The 20,480-nt window shown below is 38.4% G+C and overlaps 1 protein-coding gene across 4 annotated transcripts in view; it reads right to left on the bottom strand.

Annotated features, from left to right (window-relative positions):
* The window catches only part of LOC131219066 (alpha-L-fucosidase 2-like), an 88,513-nt gene that overhangs the window by 27,692 nt on the left and 40,341 nt on the right, over positions 1 to 20,480 (bottom strand). For all 4 annotated transcript variants that reach the window (XM_058214041.1, XM_058214043.1, XM_058214042.1 and 1 more), the window contains one exon: positions 5,347 to 5,505. In XM_058214041.1, coding sequence (XP_058070024.1) covers positions 5,347 to 5,505 — 159 coding nt within the window. The remainder of the gene's footprint in view (positions 1 to 5,346; positions 5,506 to 20,480) is intronic.

Below are 20,480 nucleotides of genomic sequence, written 5' to 3'. Positions count from 1 at the left end.
ATTGTGCGATCGCATATGCGCACACGCATATGCAATCACACACAATCGCATATGCTATTTGACAACATTGGTTGACCCCTTTTTGTCATGTCCTTGAATAGACTTTTTGCCCAATGTTGCTCGTGATGGACTATTTTGTATAACATTGTGATGGTAAGTTCTATTTGTCATGTCCTTGAATGGACTTTTTGCCCAATGTAGCTCTCAATGGACTATTTTGTATAACCTTGTGATAGTAAGTTCTACTTGTTGTATCATGATAGGTCACTAGTTGTAGAGGTTACAATTAACATCCTAGTAGTTGAAATCTCATGTGCCAAGCATAGTGGTATAGGACACTAGTCGGCCTATGCTGGGTGACAAGCCCCTATAGTGACCTTTGAGTATTAATATGACTGTTTGTGAACTGGACTAATAAAGGTTGGACTAATCATGCATTAATGAAATACAAGCGATATTGCATGGCTAATCTAGATGTTGTGATAGCACGTACCATTTCTTGAGGTATTTTTGCTGGCTCCCAAACCATTGTCGATCAACTCAGATTTTGCGTATGCTACTCACGATGAGTTGAGTAGTGTACCTTTGTGTATTTTCGTTGGTGACTACCACTAGGTTTTGCCCCACTCAGTGGGTTTTTGCCCAATCGCCAGCTGGATGTGCATCCCCAGGCTGATGTGCATATGCATGCATGCATACATTTAAATAAGTTGCATTATGAATTGTTTTGTATGTTTTCTTGTTTAAAACTATACTTGGCTAATGTGATGGTGTGTAGTCTCGAGGGGTTTTCATACTAAGTTGGCCACTCATGCTTTGAATTCGACAATCGTACAGATAGTGTAGGTGATTTAAATTATACTCATGTTCATACTGATGAGGAGCAGGATACTGATATCAGGGACAAGTGGCTATATCTATCCTTGGAGAAGTTGGACAATCTTGTAATCCAAAACTAGCTGCATTCTAATTTTTCTTCTTAGATTTGTTTTATTATTGAATTGGTTTAGATTTGAGACATTTGGTATGTATAAGCCCTATGGGCACCATTTGATTATCTTGGATGTATATTTGGACTTTCACTTTACGCTTAATTTGTTTTCTTCAGCTGTGATGCTCTTTTATATATATATATATATATATATATATATATATATATATATATATATATATATATATATATTGTGAAATGTGGGATATCTTTAAAGGTTAACACTTGGGATTTTGAAAAACGAGTACTAAACTCAGTTTTCGAAATCCAAGGTGTTATAGAATATCAATGGAGAGCCAAAGCATCAATCTAGAGCATCCATTATTTATAAATGCATGCATGGACCTGCATGAGATGGAACCTGAAAATGCGGTGTCTTGGGCTATATGAAGTCATCAAATCCTTAGGTCGGAAAACTCGATACTCTACAGTTTGCCTACAACAACAATTTCTATTATATATAACGCGAGTAGCAAGAGGCAATTTCTCCATGCAATTATTTTTTGGGAAGTCCTGAATTTGCAATATTTAGACGACATGGGAAGGGGTTTGGTTCAAAGGTAAGCACATTTAGGTAATTTGGAGGTGTCAGTGTGCCTACCAATAAATGGTTAAGATTTTACCCACCCAGCCCCATAAGTGGCGTTGATCTTAACATGTTCTATTAGGGATAGGAACACATCTGTCATTTTAAATTTTGATGCCAGTAGGCCACACACAACTTTCGATGGCCCGCACCCGAAACAGGGTTTGTTAGAATACTTCCCAACAAGGTTGGCTAGAATATATCTCGATGTATTGCTATAGAATACACCGAGACTTTAGCCTTAGTTCTAGGGCGATTTTCCAATAATCTAAACTGTTTATATGATGGATCTCACCTTAGCGGGGTATATGCAAAACATAAAATCTCTTATATTGGGATATTTTAGCTTCGTTTAAAAATATATATATATATATATATATGATTGGACTCTTTTCATTTGAACTTGGATGGTCTCCATAATCATTAAGTAATAAAAGAGTTGAAATACTTTAATCTGAGAGTTATTTTGGGTATCCTCCACTCATAGTTGGCCAATCATATAGACAATTTTGATCATTAAAAATGACCCAGATCAAACAGATGATGTCTTGACATATCATACCAAGTGTCCACTAATAGAATATCAAATAACTTCCCTTTCACAATTGCTCTCACTCCCCATCCTGCAAACCACTTCCTCTCTCTTGTGCATTGCACGTGCCTTATTAGTAATACTAATAATCAATGTTTCAAATTGTGAATAGCGTGTAGTGTAGTGTTCATCCCTCTGTAGTGTAAGCCACATAGCTTGTAGTGTAAGCCACGCACTACTTGTAGATTTGTTATTGAGGTTGTGCTTGGTTGCACCAAATATTATAAATATCATGATATTTTGCACCAAATTAGACTGACCCAATGTTGTCAAATCGCATATACGATTGTATGCGATCAGCATATGCTGTTCGCATATGTGATTGCACAATCGCATATGCCATGGCATATTTTTTATTAAAAAAAAAAAATTTTAAGGAAATTTTTAAAAAAAAAATGAAAAAAATTCTTTAAAAAAATAGGAAAACTTGCCTAATTAGTACACATGATTGGATTGTGTTATTTTACTTATTTCATTATAGTTTGAGTGTTTCATTAAGTTATATATTTAATTACTTATATTATATTATATAAATTTTAACTACATTAAAAGAGAACTAACTATTATAAACTTCGAACAAAGAAATTTTACTGATGAGTGGATGACTTGAAACAACTTACAAGTTACAACTTACAACTTAATTTACAAAAAGCAAGCACAACTTATAAAATACAAAAAATAAACATACTTGAAATAATTGTAGAGATATTAGAGTAAGAGATTTAGAGCTTTGGAGTAAAGAATAGTGAAAATGGAGGGGATATGAGTGCCTATTTATAGGCAAAAGTTCTCCAAGTTTAAAAAAAATAATAAATAAATAAATAAGTGCTTCCACTATGGCTATTAGGAAATATGCGATCGCATATTGGTTGCATATAAAAGTATGCCATGGCATACTTGCCATATGCAATTCGATCCACAATATGCGCATTTGCGATCGCATATGCACATATGCGATCGCATTTGACAACAATGGACTGACCAATGAAATTTCATAATATTTGGTGACCAAGTGCAATGCAGATAAGAAATATGAAAATTAGGAGAGAGAGTTGGTCCAAGTTGAAGGCTCTAAAAAGACAAGGGGAAGGCCCTAAAGGACATGGATGGAGGTAAGAAAAGACTTGATGACCTATGGTTTAAGTAATGGCCCTATGATAGAGTGGAATGGCGGAGCAGGATTCATGTAGCCGAACCCTATTAACTGGGATAATGCTGAGATGATGATGATTATCAAGGGACAGAATTTCTTTTTATTTTTTTCATGCAAATGGAGAACAACAGTTTCAGGACGAAAAAGAAAGAAGGAGACAAAGGAGAACAAGGAAGAAAAAAAAAAAAAAAAAAATTCCTGATTTGCATAGATGCACCACAAGAATAAGAGCTCAAAGTTTCTAGAAAATAAACTCAACACAAGTATACCTGACTGACACATAGATAGGTCAGCAATCTAGAACAGTGAAAAATTCAGAATACTAAAGTGATATCTAGGGGAATTCTATGCAACCCAACCGACACCACTAAAGTTTTGCAATTTAGAAAAGCTAAGTACTGAGAACTTAAGTGATATATAGAAGTCATACGATTCATTCACCAAAGATATTCTCTACAACAAAGATGGCATTTTCTGTTCGTAGTACCACTCAAGACTAGGGGTGTCCAACTGTCCATAGGTCAGGTTAGCCTATCAGGCATTTGGACTCGACCCATCACGGTCTGTATTTGGGCCTAGCATTTTGGTCTAGTGGATTAGGCCTAAAAGTTTAGGCCCCATAACCGATGAGGCAAAGCTCAAGTCAGGACCATTCATCTGTTGGGTCAAGATGGGCCACCCCAGGACCATGACAAGATGACAACAATGTATAATGGTAGCAAAGGGCAGTACACGAGCAAAGTTAGCTCGGTGGCTCGCTCGATTTGACTCGGTTTGAAATTGAGTTCAAGCCGAGTCGAGACGATTTTTTGAGCTCGAAAAAATTTCGAACTGGGTTCGAGCTTGCCCAAGCTCAACTCGGCTCGGATCGAACCCAACTCGAATCGAACTCGGATCGATTCAGTTCGATGACTTGGTTACTTTGATATTGCTGTTGCTCACCAAGTGTTTGATGAAATGACTCAATGAAGTGTGGCTGGTGGCAAGGAAGGCATGTATATGAAACAAATATCCTTTTTTTTTTCTTGATTTTTATGTTGCTTACAAGGTGTTTGATAAAATAAACTGTAAAACCATTGTTGCTATTTTATATACAGTGAGATTTTGAAGGTGCAGGCCATGTGTTTGTGAACATGCCGCAAAGGCGAACTTGGCTCGAACTGGCCCAAGCTGCTGACCGAACCGAGCTGAGCTGGCCAGTCAGGCTCGAGGACCGAGTCGAGCCGAGTTTGAGCTGGGGTCAACAAGTGGCCAAGCCGAGTCGAGCTGTGCCAAGCTCAACTCGGTTCGACTTGTGTACACCTCTGTGGTAGCATGTATATTTAATACATAATATCAAAGAGATTATATTGAAATTTTTTAATCAAGTCTTCTAATTGGGTTAGCTTATAACAGAAAATTTGGGCATGGGTGGTGCTTGCAACTCGAAAAATTTGCCTGTATTGGTTTATGGTTGGCTTGCAAATACATGATCAACCAAGAAAATATGGCACTCATGAGCTATAGGCAGAGTTTGCTATTCATTTCACACAAGGGAATGGTCCATCCATTATGGGGGCTTTTCAGATCAATGGCTTGGATAGACCAACCAAGGCCCCCATATCGTTTCCCAAACATACAGAAAATAATGATGGTAACATCTTGGAAAATTGATCTATACAGCTGTAGCAATGGAGAAGAGGAAATTGAGAAGGAAAGAGAGTGTTTAACTAATCCTCCGTTCTGCTCTTTACTTATTCTACTAGGAAGTTGCAATACAGATAAGAGATAGAGAAGGGAAGCTAGAACCATATGAAAGATAAGAGATGACTAATGGAACAGATAAGCACTGAAGATGGTGCTTAGCAGTAGCACTGAACTGAGGTGTGACAATCACATGCACAGTACAGTTAACTGCAGGAGCACGTGCATGCATATATACACTTCTAACAAGAGCAAAATCAAAACTTAGAAGGATCAGTATATGATAATGGCATCACATCACTAGAATGTGTTTTAAAAAATAATAATAATAAGTTGCCTACTTTGTCCAGAGTGTAAGTATAATGCTCCCACAAGTGTGTACATAGCCATGCTCCACCCATTTGCCACAAAGCCCAGACAGGATCACCTCGATCTGGTGATGTTTTTGCCCATATGTCAGAGACTTGATGAGCAACCCAACCACTGGCTTCATAGTTGACCTGTTGATACAAAAATCTGAGAGTCATAATATGAAGCACCAATATTAGGTCATATTTTTGAAGCGTTGTATAATGTAAAGAGCAAAGAAGAGATTTTTCCAAAATATATGCATGCCATTGAACATTGTGTCCAAGCACTTATGATATGTGGACCATGGCTTTAGGCTCACAATCCAAGTCCTATCCTATCTGCCAAAAGTATAGCTGTACACGAACCGAGTTAGCTCGGTTAACTCGCTCAACTCGACTCAAAAAAGCTAGACTCGGCTCGAAACTAGGTTCAGGCCAAATCGAGCTGATTTTTTGAGCTCGAAAAAATTTCAAGCCGAGTTCGAGCTAGACCAAAGTCAACTCGACTCAGCTCAGAACTTGACTCGGTTCAAATCAATTCAACTCGTATCAGGTTCACTTAGTATAAATATTTTGTATATATTTATATATTTAAATAAATTATATATTATATATTATTTATATTATAAAGTATAAAACCTAAACTCAAATGAAGCTCGTAGGTTCGAACTCGAACTCGGCTCGAAAGATTGAGCTCAAGCTTGGCTCGAGCTGGCCTAAGCTACTGACTGAGCCGAGCTGCCCAGTCAGGCTCGAGGACCGAGCCAAGCCGAGTTCAAGCTGGGTTCAAGCTGGGGTAGCCTGCTGGCCGAGCCGAGCTAGGCCAAGGTTGACTCGGTCCGACTCCTGTACAGCTCTAGCCAAAAGCAAAAACATGCACACAGCATATAGGTTCATCAATTGTCAATTGGAGAGTTGATGCTAAAAGTGTTTCATTTAGTGAAATAGTCGTCATTTGTTAAAAAGATAATTGTCCGAATATCCAATCATTGATCACTATAAAAGCACACAATTTAAAACATATTTGCCCCATGGTGAAAATAAAAATGAACTTTCATGTTTTAATGGTCATACCATCTTTTGCATATTTGACATGATTTTTTATTATCATTCAACAGTTTCCTTCTGAGGAATTAATTTCTTAAATCTCTCCTAGAATCTTTAAAAAAAATTAAAAATTAAAAATTAAAAAAAAAAAAACAGAATTTCATTGAAGAAGCAGGAAATTACATAGACAGATTTCGGGCCTCCTCAAGGAAAAATCTCTCCTAGAATCTTGCTTCCACCATCTTATTCTTAGACTACTAACCCATGTGTAGTGGTTAGAGTTTCACCTAGCATCACTTTATGGCTACTTCATGTTCACCGCTCCATCCTTCTTACAAGGAAAACGTCTCTTTGTGATTAGTGCAGCATACTCTTAAAAGTCAAGTTTTCATCTCTCTTCTTAAAATAATATTCTCTATTAGTAAGCTATACACTAGACCCTTTTCTTTCCCCGAACAAAACTGCAAGCTTTCTTAGCAAATCTCCTCTACATATAGGATCTACTTACAGGAGTTCACAGTTTTTCAATATTACCAACATATGGTGGTCCTTCTAGATTTGAGAGGTTTGAAAGGGAAAGGAAGAAGAACACAGAAGAAGAGGAAAAGAGAGTTTGTGAGAGAAGGTTTTCTTTGGTGTGTTAGGGCAACAAACCCCCCACACCTTTAAGTATAAGGCTAAGAATACAGAAAACCTACTCTGCAGGAGCATACAACACTATATATACTCGCACCAAAAAAAAAAAAAAACCATAAATATACACACTACTCTCTCTATACTCCCCCTTAAGTTCGAATGAAGTGACAATCAACTTCAATGTGCTTCGTGCACTCATGGAACACCAGATTGCTTGTAATATGAGTGGCAACTTGATTATCGCAATGCAAAGGAATAGAACTTGAGGGATTATAACCGAGTTCTTATAAGAGGGTTCGAAGCCAAATAAGTTCACATGTCACATGAGCCATCGCTTGATATTTAACCTCATCAGAAGATCGTGCCACGACAAATTGTTTCTTACTCTTCCAGGTGATAAGGTTGCCACCGACAAATGTACAATACCCAAATGCAGATCGTCGATCATGTAAACTTCCAACACAATCAGCATCAGAGTAACCAGATAGATAAAGGTGGCCATGTTGTTAAAATAGTAAAGCTTTTTCCAAGGGAAGATTCAAGAAACCGAAGAATACGATATGCCGTTGTCAAATGTGTGGTGCATCGGGCATGCATAAATTGACTTACAAACCCCACAACATGCGGAAGATCCGGCCGAGTAATAGTGAGATAGATAAGGCGTCCAACTAGTTGCCAATACATCCTAGGATCAAAGAGAAGCTTCACAATCATCTAGACCAATTTTATGAGTAGCATCCATTGGCATGGCAACAAGCTAATATCCTAGCATCCCAATCTTTGAGAGACAACTATATATTTTCTTTGAAGAAGCACAATTGCATACTTAGATCGGGCAACTTCAATGCCCAAGAAATAGGGAAGGGCCCCAAGATCTTTGATTTCAAATCAAGTCTTGAGAAAGGATTAATTGCCACAATTCCTATAGTATAATCTCCCGACAACACAATGTCATCTACATAGACAATCAGCACTATGATCCCCATGAACTGATGACAGGTGAATAGGGAATGATTAGCTCAACTGCGAACAATGCCAAAGTCTAAAAGAGCCTGACTGAATTCATCGAACCAGGTGCATGAGGATTGTTTAAGGCCGTAGGTAGACTTCTTAAGGCGGCACACAAGAGAAGAGTTAGAAGGCTTAGAAAAACATGGGAGTTGATCCATATAAACCTCCTTAGCAAGATCACCATGTAAAAAGGCATTCTTCACATCGAGTTGAAACAAGGACCAAGATGTGTGAGGACTATTTAAGCCCGTAGATAGACTTCTTAAGGCGGTACACGAGAAGAGTTAGAAGGCATAGAAAAACCCGGTAGTTGATCCATATAAACCTCCTTAGCAACATCACCATGTAAAAAGGCATTCTTCACATTGAGTTGAAACAGGGACCAAGACAAGTTCATTGCCAAAGAGATGACCACACAAATAGAATTGAGCTTGGCCACAGGAAAGAATGTCTCAAAAGCAGTCCACACCTTATATTTGAGTATAGCCATTCGCAACTAACTGTGCCTTATAGCGATCAATCAAACCATCTGGAAGATACTTGATGGTATAAACTCATCTACATCAAACGGTTTGTTTGCCTGCAGGTAAAGGAACCAATTCCTATGTATTGTTCTCTCCAACACCCGCATCTCTTCCATCATAGCCTTAGTCCAGTCAGGACTACTCACAACTTCCTTCATATTACAAAGGGCAACCGAGGAGGATAAGTAAGTTGCATGAGGGGCAAGGTGAACGATGGTAATATGAAACAAAATTGGTAATGGGATGCTTTGTACATGAGCGGGAAGGCTTATGTAAAGTGATAGGAAGATCGTCATGAGTTTGAGAGTGAGAGCTCATACCTGAACCACCAGTAGGAGTGGATGAAGTAGTAGGTAGGTGATTAGTAGAAGTTTTAGTTCGTCGATGATACGCAAGAATAGGCTTTGGAACAGATAGGGGAGATACCACATCATTATCAGGAGAGACAACTGGAAGCAGTATAGGGTTGGAATTAGACTATATAACCTTCCCTTGACTAGCAAAAGGATGGTGCAAAGATCTCCCTTTAGTAGAAAATTGTGGACTCTTTTCAAGGAAGGTGACATCTACAAACACATACCTTTTACAGGCCAAAGGATCATAACACTTCTACACTTTCTAAGACTGAGTGTAACCTAATAAAACACACTTAACGACCCGAGGACTCAACTTATCATTACTCTCATCAAGAATTTGAACAAAGCACGTACATCCATAAACTTTAGGAGGTAATGGAAACGGATTGTACCATGGGTGTAAGATTTCAAATGAAGACTTGTGTGACAATATTCGAAATGAAATGCGATTAATCAAGAAAACAACAGTAAGGCATCATCCCAAAATCGTTTTGGAAGATTCAAACCAAGTAGGAGGACACGAGTAACTTCAAGAAGGTGACAGTTCTTCCGCTCAGCAACATAATTTTGTTGAGGGGTGTGTAGATATGTTGTATGGGACAAGATAACATGATCTTGCAAGAAAGACAAAAAAACATTTGACATAAACACGGCCCCATTATTGGAATGTAAAGCTTTGATGGGGCATTAAAATTGGTTAACCACTTCATTGTAAAAAAATCTTTTAAATATATTAAAAACTTCACGCTTGGATTTTAAAAGATAAACCCAGGTCATCCATGTGCAATTTAATCCAAAAATAGAGGTAACGGGAGTGAGACCCCAAATATTCAAGTGGACCAACTCAAATGGTATGGGTTTCCTCTCAAACAAACTAGGAGGAAACACAGTCTAATAATGTTTGGAGAACTTGCAAGTTTCGTAGTTCAAAAGTTTTGATACAGATATGAAAGGAAACAAAAGTTTTAACCTAGACAGTAATGGATGCCCTAAACGGCAATGCCATCAGGACACTCACTCCTTGTCCAAGGAGAAGGCATTAGATGATATTGCGGGTGCATCATCAAATAAATAAACTCCTCCTTGTTCATGGCCCCCACCAACCATCTACTTCTCCTAGAGGTCCTGAAACACACAACGAGAAGGAAATAAAGTTATTGAACAATTCAAGGATTTCGTAAGAGAGTTAACATATAATAGATTGAGAGAGAAGCTAGGAACATGCAAAACCGAGGACAAGTGCTTAATAGGAGAGAGCTTGAAGGAATCAAATCCAGATATAGGACTTTGGTTTCGATCAACAATAACGATTGAGTGTGACTGGATAGAAGAAAGATAAGAGCTAAACGGAAGCTTACCAATCATGTGTGAGGTTGCTCCAAAGTCAATAACCCAGGAAGTAGGATGAGAGGCCACATGGAGAGCAGTACCTGACTAGGCTATAGAGGCTTTGGAAGTGTCAAGGACCTCACGCACATGCAATTGCATCAAGGCATCATAGGCCTCATGAGACGAGAACGGAATCACCTGAGGTAGAATTCTCTATTGCAGTCGGATTTGAAGTCTTCTCATAACCAGTGGAGACACCACAAGCCACTAACACACCTCCCCAAGATGGGTGACCAACAAGGTCCCAACAACAATCAATAGAATGGTTGGTACCCCCACAATGAATGCAATAACGAGGACCATCACATCCACGTCTTCGTCCACTGCAGCGATGACTACCACGTCATCTATGATCAACATCATGGCCCTTGACTCGAGTACTCAATCCAGAATATCTTCCACATCCTTGAGTACTCCATTTAAGAACTCTAGTGTCAATGAGGAATAAAGACCAATCTCCAACAGTGTATGCAAATCAATCCAGTGAAACAAAGGGAGAGGCAAATGATGTACCGACCCTTTGACACATTGTGTAGATAGCTGATAAAGAGGGAAGAGGGTCCATGACAATGTCTCCGACCACCATGATAGGGTTGAGCCTAAAAAGAAACTACATACTTCAAGTTTCTTCACGTTGATTCCATACATGCTCATAATTTGTAGCACAGTTACAGGAAAGGAGATGATCGATGTCCAACTCATCCCACATATCCCAAGAGCAGAAAAGTACTCCTTTGGGGATCTTGAATCATGTTGAAACCTTCCAATGTCTGAGATCAATGTGAGCATTCTTGATATATTTCGAGCTTCTGAATACATGTCATGAAGTGTATCCCATATCCTTTTCACTAAAGTTAAAAACATGATGGAACTACTCACAAGCAGCCAAGCCATGACATAATGGCAAGGTATCTCATATCGGTATCGGTTAGCGTAACGGTGCCCTCCGATACAGATACGGATATGCAGGTGTAATGGTGATACGAGGGCGTAACAGCCCGTAACATTGCAATTTTTTTTTTTTGCCAAAAAAATATGAAAAAATATGGATTAAATCCAGAATATTCTGAGCATTCCAAATATGCATTCATTTATAAATTGGAACATGTTTATGGTGGTGTAACGGTCCACTCTTTGGTGAGAAGTTGTATCGAACTATCTGATCAATTTATGAACCAGATAACGTAGATTTGACTACAAAATTCATATATTTAATTTTCTAAATATCTAATTTATATACTTAACAATTTGATATCATTTCTCCCAATAGTTCTTTAAAAAAATAAAATTAAATTCAAGTAGATGGCGTTGCCAATTTGGGGCCAACTTGGAGGACCAATCCATGCCCCAAATCAGCCTCAAATTCATGCAATTTATTGGCATTATCCCACTTATGAATTGGTGGACATTTATTGGATAGTGAATCATGAAAAAAATCAGAAGGCCCTATTTTAAAAAATAAGTGTCCACAAATTAACAATTAAAACTATTCAAACAATTTGATTTTGGCATTGTGAGTTAGCAACTGCAGTCCATAATTTAATTGGTAAATTTAAAGTTAATACATGTCTCGTGTACAATTTTTTAAGGGCCCGAATTAGGCGGGACTTGGATTGTGAAGTGTAGCACACGAGTGTCAAAGTTTTTTGGACCCCGCCATGATGAATGTGTTATATCCACACCGTCCATCCATTTTGCCAAATAATTTTAGGGCATGAGCCCAAAAATGAGGCAGATCCAAAGCTCAGGTGGACCGCACCATAAGAAACAACAATAATTAAACGTCCACCATTAAAAATTTATTGGGGGCTACAAAAGTTTTAGATCAAGCTGACATGTGTGTTTTCCCTTCATCCACGTCAATGTGACCCAATTAACAAGTTAGATGGAAAATAAACATTACAGTGGACCCTAAGAAAATTTTAATGGTGAGCATTCTATAACTATTGTTTCCTATGGTGTGGTCCACCTGAGATTTGGATCTTACTAATTTTTTGGATCATGACCTAAAATGATGTGGCAAAATAGATGGACGGCATGGACAAAATACATACATCATGGTGGAGCCCACGCGGCATGTGGACCTTTTATTAAAAAGAAAACTCGGTGGCTCACGTAGCCTCTTTGGAATGAAAGCTAATTGCCTACCGAGTAAACTCTATAGGGTCCACGTGATTTAGATATTTTATCCACTCCTACCATCCATTTTACCAGATAATTTTAGTGCTTGAGCCCAAAAATGAAGCATATCCAAATCTCAAATGGGTCACACCACGGGAAATAGTGTGAATTGAATTTCTATCGTTGAAAATTTATTAAGGGCCACTGGAGTTTTGGATAAAGCTTATATTTGTGTTTGCCCTTCATCCATGTTTTTGTGATCTTATGAACAAGTTGGATGACAAATAAATATCACTGTGGGGCCTAGCAAGGTTTCAACGGTGGAAATCATTATTCCCACGATTTCCTGTGGTATCGTCCACCTGAGCTCTGTATATGTTTTAATTTTGATATCAACCCCTTAAATGAGCTGGAAAAATAGATGGACAGAGTGGATAAACCACATACATTCACGATGGGCCCAACAGAGTTTACTCTGTACGATAAAAGCGTGTTGTGTAACTCGTACGCAGTCCGATTTCCTTTGGAATGAAAAGAGAGGACTCTTCGACTTCGTTGTGATTTCAAATGGAGAGAGATACGAGGGCTCTGTGCACGAATAGCAGGGAGAGATGTGCATGGCTCTGTGCTCGAAACCCTAGTAGAGAGAAATGGTTCTCCGATTTTGAAACCCTAACAGAGACAGTCATAGAGATGTTGGTTGGCTGATGGAGATGAGAAGAAGAAGAAGAGGAGGAAAAGAAGAGAGAGAGAGAGAGAGAGAGAGAGAGAGAGAGAGAGAAACAGCCACGCAGTCCATTCCTTTTTCCGATACCGAAATGAAAAAGAAGAGAGAGAGAGAGAGAGAGAGAGAGAGAGAGAGAGAGAAGAAGAAGAAGAAGGGCCGCAGCCACAATTGAAGCAATCCGAGAAGAAGAAGAGGAAGAAGAAGAAAAAGAAAAAAACAAAGAAGAAGAAAAAAAAAAGCATGTTTTTTTTTAATTCTTTTTTCTTCTTTTTTTCCTATTTTTACGGGCACAAAAAAGAAGGGGTGGCTGTTACGACGGCGTAACGCGTAACAATATCAACCGTTACCGTTACATATCGGCTGTTACGGCCGAAACGTAACCAATTTGGAATACCTTGCTTAATGGTTTTCCTTGGTCCAAGACTTGAAATTTGCATCTATAGAATCTGGAGCTTCATCTAGTATGTACAAAAGTCTATCTTGGCCCCCTAAAACAACTTTACAAATTGAGCTCACTGTAAATAGTTGTTACCGTTCAACTTTACGGTGGTGATTAACAAGGGATGAGATTCTAATGGTCCCACACCAAATCCTAAAGACATCTTGTCCTCCATACAACTCACACGCAAAAACCCAGGAGCAAACAACTTCAGGAGAGGACTACGAGACAAAAACAATCACAAAACTATGAAACCTCGGTCTCCAGAAATAGTTAAGGAGAACTCAGCAACAAGAATCATGAAGGTGTGAACCTAGCACAAACATTGCTTTACATATGAGAATCAGTCATCAACACATACACCATGAGCTCCAGTATACATTCAGACACCCCAGGACCAAGAAACAGTACAGTTGGCCCTCTTTTTGGCTTCGCAGTGCCCCTAAATCACATACTCTCCGAAACAACTACATGGGGAGTCAAATATAGTAAAATCAACCCATCCAGTGAGGAGAATCCAAAGAAACAACTACCAATTTGGGAGAAATCAAAGAAAAATTAAGATTTGGCATTTTTTTTGCCGAAAGAGAAAAATGAGTAAAACATACCTTAAATGGTCTCTAAAAATCTCACAAAAATCACCATAATTCTTCTAAAATCGAGATTTATCAAACCATGTTCTTCCCAATCGAAATCGAGCCATATGGTTCGTACAATAGCTAACATTAGCCATACGATTGCCAACATCAGCAATCTCCTATAGCACCAGTCAGCGTGAAGACTATGGCTCTAATACCAAGTAGACTTGAGAAGTTTGGAAGGGAAAGGAAAAAATAAGAGGAAAACAGAGTTTGTGAGAGAAGGGCTTCTTTGGTGTGTTGTGGCAACAAACCCCCCACACCTTTTATTATAAGGCTAAGAATACAGAAAACCCACTCCACAAGAGCACACAACTCTCTCTCTCTCTCTCTCTCTCTCTCTCTCTCTCTCTCTCTCTCTCTCTCTATATATATATATATATATATATTCACACCCAAAAAGACAAATATACACACTACTCTTTCTATAGTGCTCACCCCTACAAACTTCAAGATGCCCTACATCATCAAAAGTATGTAATCTTGTCTATTTATGAACCCAAAATAACCAAATCCTTCCACTATCTTTGGTGTCCATCCTTAGCCAAAATTCCATGCAAGCACAGGAGTTGGACCACTACAAGATTCAATTGTTGGAACAAAACGGTTTAACGGTGAAATCAAAAGAACTAACACTTAAAAACATTCAAGAAACCTTCTAGGAAAAAAATAATAATAATAATAAGAGCACTAGCCAAGTAGAAAACACTTGATGGCCGGTCCGATTGACAAGATCCATCCACAACTGTCCCGAGAAAGTGGATCCCATGTTCATGCATGTAAGGCTTCAACCTCATCCTAATACATGCACCTAAAAACACTGGTGTTTCGACCATTAATATAACCTCAAAAAGTGTGTCCAGGCTCACTACATTAGGACTATTGATGGGGACATCACGCGCACACGCACGTCCCCCCCCCCCCCCCCCCAAGCACGTACACAAGGAGGAGGAAGGCCACACCATTGATTTGGATCGATGACGACATCCATAGAGGGCCTCGTAGTTAGAGGATTGTGTTATGGTTCATTGGAGTGGACCCGATCATCATGTGGATTTCACCATTGGATCTCATGATCATGGCCCACTACCTTAAATGATCTAGGACTTTGAGTTTTGCTTATTATCATTATTAGGAACATCATGAACGGTTTTAATTGCATTAATTAGTTGTTATTTTTGTTATTTCGTTTCTAAGTAATAGTGTGCGCACATGGCGAGGCTTTTGGGGTATAGGGTTTTCTTATAAATAGGCAACCCGTTGTAGTTTTTTTTTATTGAAGATTATGAATAAAACTCTGTGTTTTCCTGCTTCTCTAATTCTCTAAGTTGTGAAAATCCAATTGGGTGCGAAACCCTCCCTTCTTCAAAGGGCTAACTACCGTGGTGCGACGCCACACCCATCCCAAATCGCCCCATCTCCTACCCTAAATATTCATTATCTCCTACAGCCTTCCCATCTCCAAATCCATCCCTTTTTGTAGCTAATCCTTCCTCTACAGCAGATTTGCAGAATCAGGCCTGCACGAGTGCTGAAACTTCGGCGGAGCACCGTGCACAAACCGGACATCCAATCGTCCCGAAATTTGGCATAAAGGTGGACCTCCCCTGGCCGACCAGACCCAAGTTGGCTGATTTCAAATTCGTGGGCCCCACACATGTGTGGCCAAGATCCCATGCATGTGTATCTGGGCCCAGCCGCTGTCCACACGCGTGAATCACCTCGGGTTTATCTATTTCCTCTATTTCACTCCTTTCTCACCCTATTTCCCTAACTCTAACCCTAGATTATCCTAAATCCCAAGTTCTATTCCCGTTTTACAACCCTGGGGTTTCCCGAATTGAAACATGAGAATTCCTTGGATTGGGGAAATAATCCTTTGCATGTGTGGATGAATCCACTCTCCTTTGATCATTGTTTGGTCTATAATTTTAATTGATCCAGCCCTAGCATGTGTAGGCTTGGACCCTCGTAGATCCCCCCTTGTTGAATGCTTGACTTTATGTGGGATGTGGAATTTTTGTGATTGTTCCTAAATTAGTATGATCTAAAGTCTGAAATCTTGCATATCATATTTAATTTCCATGTCCTGCATCAAGTATGAAGTAACCTCGAGTCTAAGGATTAGTCAAAGCTAGCACACAATCAATTCAACCCAATCTGAGCATGATGGGCATTTCAATTAGAAGACTTGATGAAATCCTTTGATGCAAATGTTCAATTAAGCTCAATATAGGTACTCGTGAATAAGTGAACATTCACACTCCCATTTGGAGAAGGGCATAGGGTAAGATGCGTGGTGGTGGAGATTAATCCATTTCAAGTCCTCATTGGTTCCTCATCACGTAGGATAACAACAAAATTGATCCTAGGTTGTTCGAGCCTGATGGAGTGGTTATGGAATTTAAGGTACTCGAGAACTGTGGTGCTACAACTCTCCCTTAGCCATGATGGCCATTGTGTCCACTTTAACCTTTCCCCATGGACCCACGAGAGATTCCGTAAGGAACCACAATAACCCACTAAACATATTTAATGCAAGTTCCAAACAAATTACATTCAACTAGAGTGGCCATGAATAAAGGTATGCAAGTGTGTTGTCGACGCACTGATACACCATAGGCATAATGACATCAATTGCCTCATATCAGCCAGTACGGGGTTGATACACCCCTTTTTTTTCTGGACTGAACAGTTCAACCCTGTAGGGCCTAACGAGGGTGACTGATATACAACCATTTTATACCCATTTTTCAACACAATGGTAGCATCTACACCACCGATGACATCAGGAGTCGTTGCTAATCATGGTTGGATCTCCAGAGCCTGATGGAGTGGTTATGGAATTTAAGGTACTCGAGAACTGTGGTGCTACAACTCTCCCTTAGCCATGATGGCCATTGTGTCCACTTTAACCTTTCCCCATGGACCCACGAGAGATTCCGTAAGGAACCACAATAACCCACTAAACATATTTAATGCAAGTTCCAAACAAATTACATTCAACTAGAGTGGCCATGAATAAAGGTATGCAAGCATGGTATGCCAAATCGGTTACGTATCGGCCGTATCGGCCGATACGTAACGGTAACGGTGCGAACCGTTACCCGTTTCGGGGCCGAAACGGCCGATTCGATTTTTTGTACCCGTATCGGCCCATACGGGACCGATACGGGCGTAACGGGCCGTTACGGGCCCGTAACGGGCCCGAAACGGTAACTTTTTTTTTAGCTCTGTTTTTGCTGTTTTTTTGAAACTTCTTGCTTCCAAACTGTTTCTAAGTCCTTCTACTACTAATTTCGACCAACCTTAGCTAGGTATTTGATAGAAAAACACATTATATTATAGATTTTTTTGAATCAAAGCTCGGTGGGCCATTTTTCAGAAATTCGTCAAAAATAGGTATTTATACTTTTTCTAATATATTTTGCTGTTTTAATCATGTCATATGATGTATTAATCATAGTAACATGTTAATGTGCATTTTACAGATTTGGGGTGCCATTTAATAATTTTTTAATATTTTTTTCTATTTACGCATGAATTTTGGCCCCTTTTTTTAAAATTCGAAAAATCAGTTTTTAATGGTTGTTTTGCTGTTTTAATCATGCCATTTGATGTATTAATCATAGTAGAACATGTTAATGTGCATTTTACAGATTTGGGGTGCCATTTTATATTTTTTTAATATTTTTTTCTATTTACGCATTTATTTTGGCCCTTTTTTTGAAAATTCGAAAAACCATTTTTAAATGATTCTTTTGCTGTTTTAATGATGTCATATGATGTGTTAATCATAGTAGAACATGTTAATGTGCATTTTACAGATTTGGGGTTCCATTTTATATATTTTTTATATTTTTTTCTATTTACGCATTTATTTTGGCCCTTTTTTTGAAAATTCGAAAAATCATTTTTTAATGATTCTTTTGCTGTTTTAATGATGCCATATGATGTGTTAATCATAGTAGAACATGTTAATATGCATTTTACAGATTTGGGGTGCCATTTTATATTTTTTTTTATATTTTTTTATATTTACGAATTTATTTCGGCCCTTTTTTTGATAATTCTAAAAATAATTTTTTATGGTTTATTTTGCTGTTTTAATGATGCCATATGATGTGTTAATCATAGTAGAACATGTTAATGTGCATTTTACATATTTGGGGTGCCATTTTATATTTTTTTTATATTTTTTTCTATTTACGCATTTATTTCGGCCCTTTTTTTGAAAATTCGAAAAATCATTTTTTAATGATTCTTTTGCTGTTTTAATGATGCCATATGATGTGTTAATCATAGTAGAACATGTTAATGTGCATTTTACATATTTGGGGTGCCATTTTATATTTTTTTTCTATTTACGCATGAATTTTGGCCCTAAAAAATAATTGCAAACACCTAAATGTAAGATATTTTCATATTACATTCATTCTAATATATCTATCATTGATAGTAGATAGTTAGAAAATTAAATATGTGAATTTTGTAGTCAAATTCAGGTTATCTGGTTCATAAATTCATCAGACAGTCCGATACAACTTCTCACTAAAGAGTGGACCGTTACACCACCATAAACATGTTCCAATTTATAAATGAATGCATATTTGGAATGCTTAGAATATTCCGGATTTAATCCATATTTTTTCATATTTTTTTGGCAAAAAAAAAATTTTGCGCCGTTACGGGCCGTTACGCCCCCGTATCACCGTTACGCCCCCGTATCCGTATCGGTTTTGGAGGTCACCGTTACGCGAACCGATACCGATACGGGACACCTTGTATGCAAGTGTGTTGTCGACACACTGATACACCATAGGCATAACGACATCAATTGCCTCATATCAGCCAGTACGGGGTTGATACACCCCTTTTTTTCTGGACTGAACTGTTCAACCCTGTATAGCCTAACGAGGGTGACTGATATACAACCATTTCATACCCATTTTTCAACACAATGGTAGCATCTACACCACCGATGACATCAGGAGTCGTTGCTAATCATGGTTGGATCTCCAGTTGAAAACGAAGACGAAGAAGAAGGGGGGAACAAGGAACAAGATTCCTGGCTTTGATTGGCACGAATGATCATAACATTCATGGGAGAGAGAGAGAGAGAGAGAGAGAGAGAGAGAGAGAGAGGGATTAGAGAGTGTAATCTCCCTCTGGCCACTTAAGATCTTATTTGTAATGAAATTACTCCTAAACACATTGCATGGTACCTGCAGGAGTACACTATCATACACACCCACACTTTCTCCTATGCATGCCTCAATTCACAAGTGTGTAATAAAGGAGAGCCAAAGTGCGCCCACTTGATTACAGGTGTGATGGGAGACTAATAAAAGACAACCAGTTGCCAAATTACATCCAAAATACCCCGACATATGGGAATCATTATTGTATAACCCATCCGTACAGTATTAGGCCATACAATTGGTGCACACAATCCCATGCACAAGGTATATAAGAGGAAGTTATTGATCATCTTGTTTATAGTTTTCTTAGTTTAATTATTTAAGTCTTGATCCACATGTCACTTTCTCATTGGTTCATGGTATCTTTTGATCTAAAATAGTAAAAATCCAGATTTTTAGAACCTCTGTATTTTTGTAAAAGACCATGTGAATACTAGCGCACATCAACTCGGTCCTCTTTTTTTTTCATTTATGTTGTTTCTCTTGTGGTCTCATTGAATCTCTAGATCCAGATCTGATATCTAAAGATACAGATTCAAGCCTAAAACTGAGCTGAATCAATTGATTTGTTGCATATTAAAATTTTCTTATAGCAGTGACACTTGGAAAGAACAGTATCCTTTCAAATTGATGTGAATCCAAATTCAGTTACTAACCCAAATGTATGAAAAGCACTTGAAAGCATAGAATTCGTGGCATCACAGCTTCATAAGTGGTCAAAAAAAGAAAAAAAATTCGAGTAATGCATTCCATAAGTCTTTGACAGGTAAAATGCTACTTTCTAGTTGTCCTTGAAACTTCTCACATTCTATACCAAAGGTCACGTGATGAAAAAGGAGATGATGCAAAATGCTGATTTCTAGTTGTTCACAATCTCTGGTTGCAGCATAAATTGATAGCAAATATTTATTTGGAACCCAAACTATTTTTGAAAAGGATACCCCTCCAGTGTTCGAAATATCTGTATTGCATTACGTATCGCACCCCTGGAATATAGATACGTATCGGTTACCGCATGGGATATATTGGTTGTATT

This window comes from Magnolia sinica, chromosome 11 (assembly GCF_029962835.1).
Source record: "Magnolia sinica isolate HGM2019 chromosome 11, MsV1, whole genome shotgun sequence".
Taxonomy (NCBI): Eukaryota; Viridiplantae; Streptophyta; class Magnoliopsida; order Magnoliales; family Magnoliaceae; genus Magnolia; species Magnolia sinica.
This window is presented reverse-complemented; position numbering and strand designations above follow the sequence as displayed.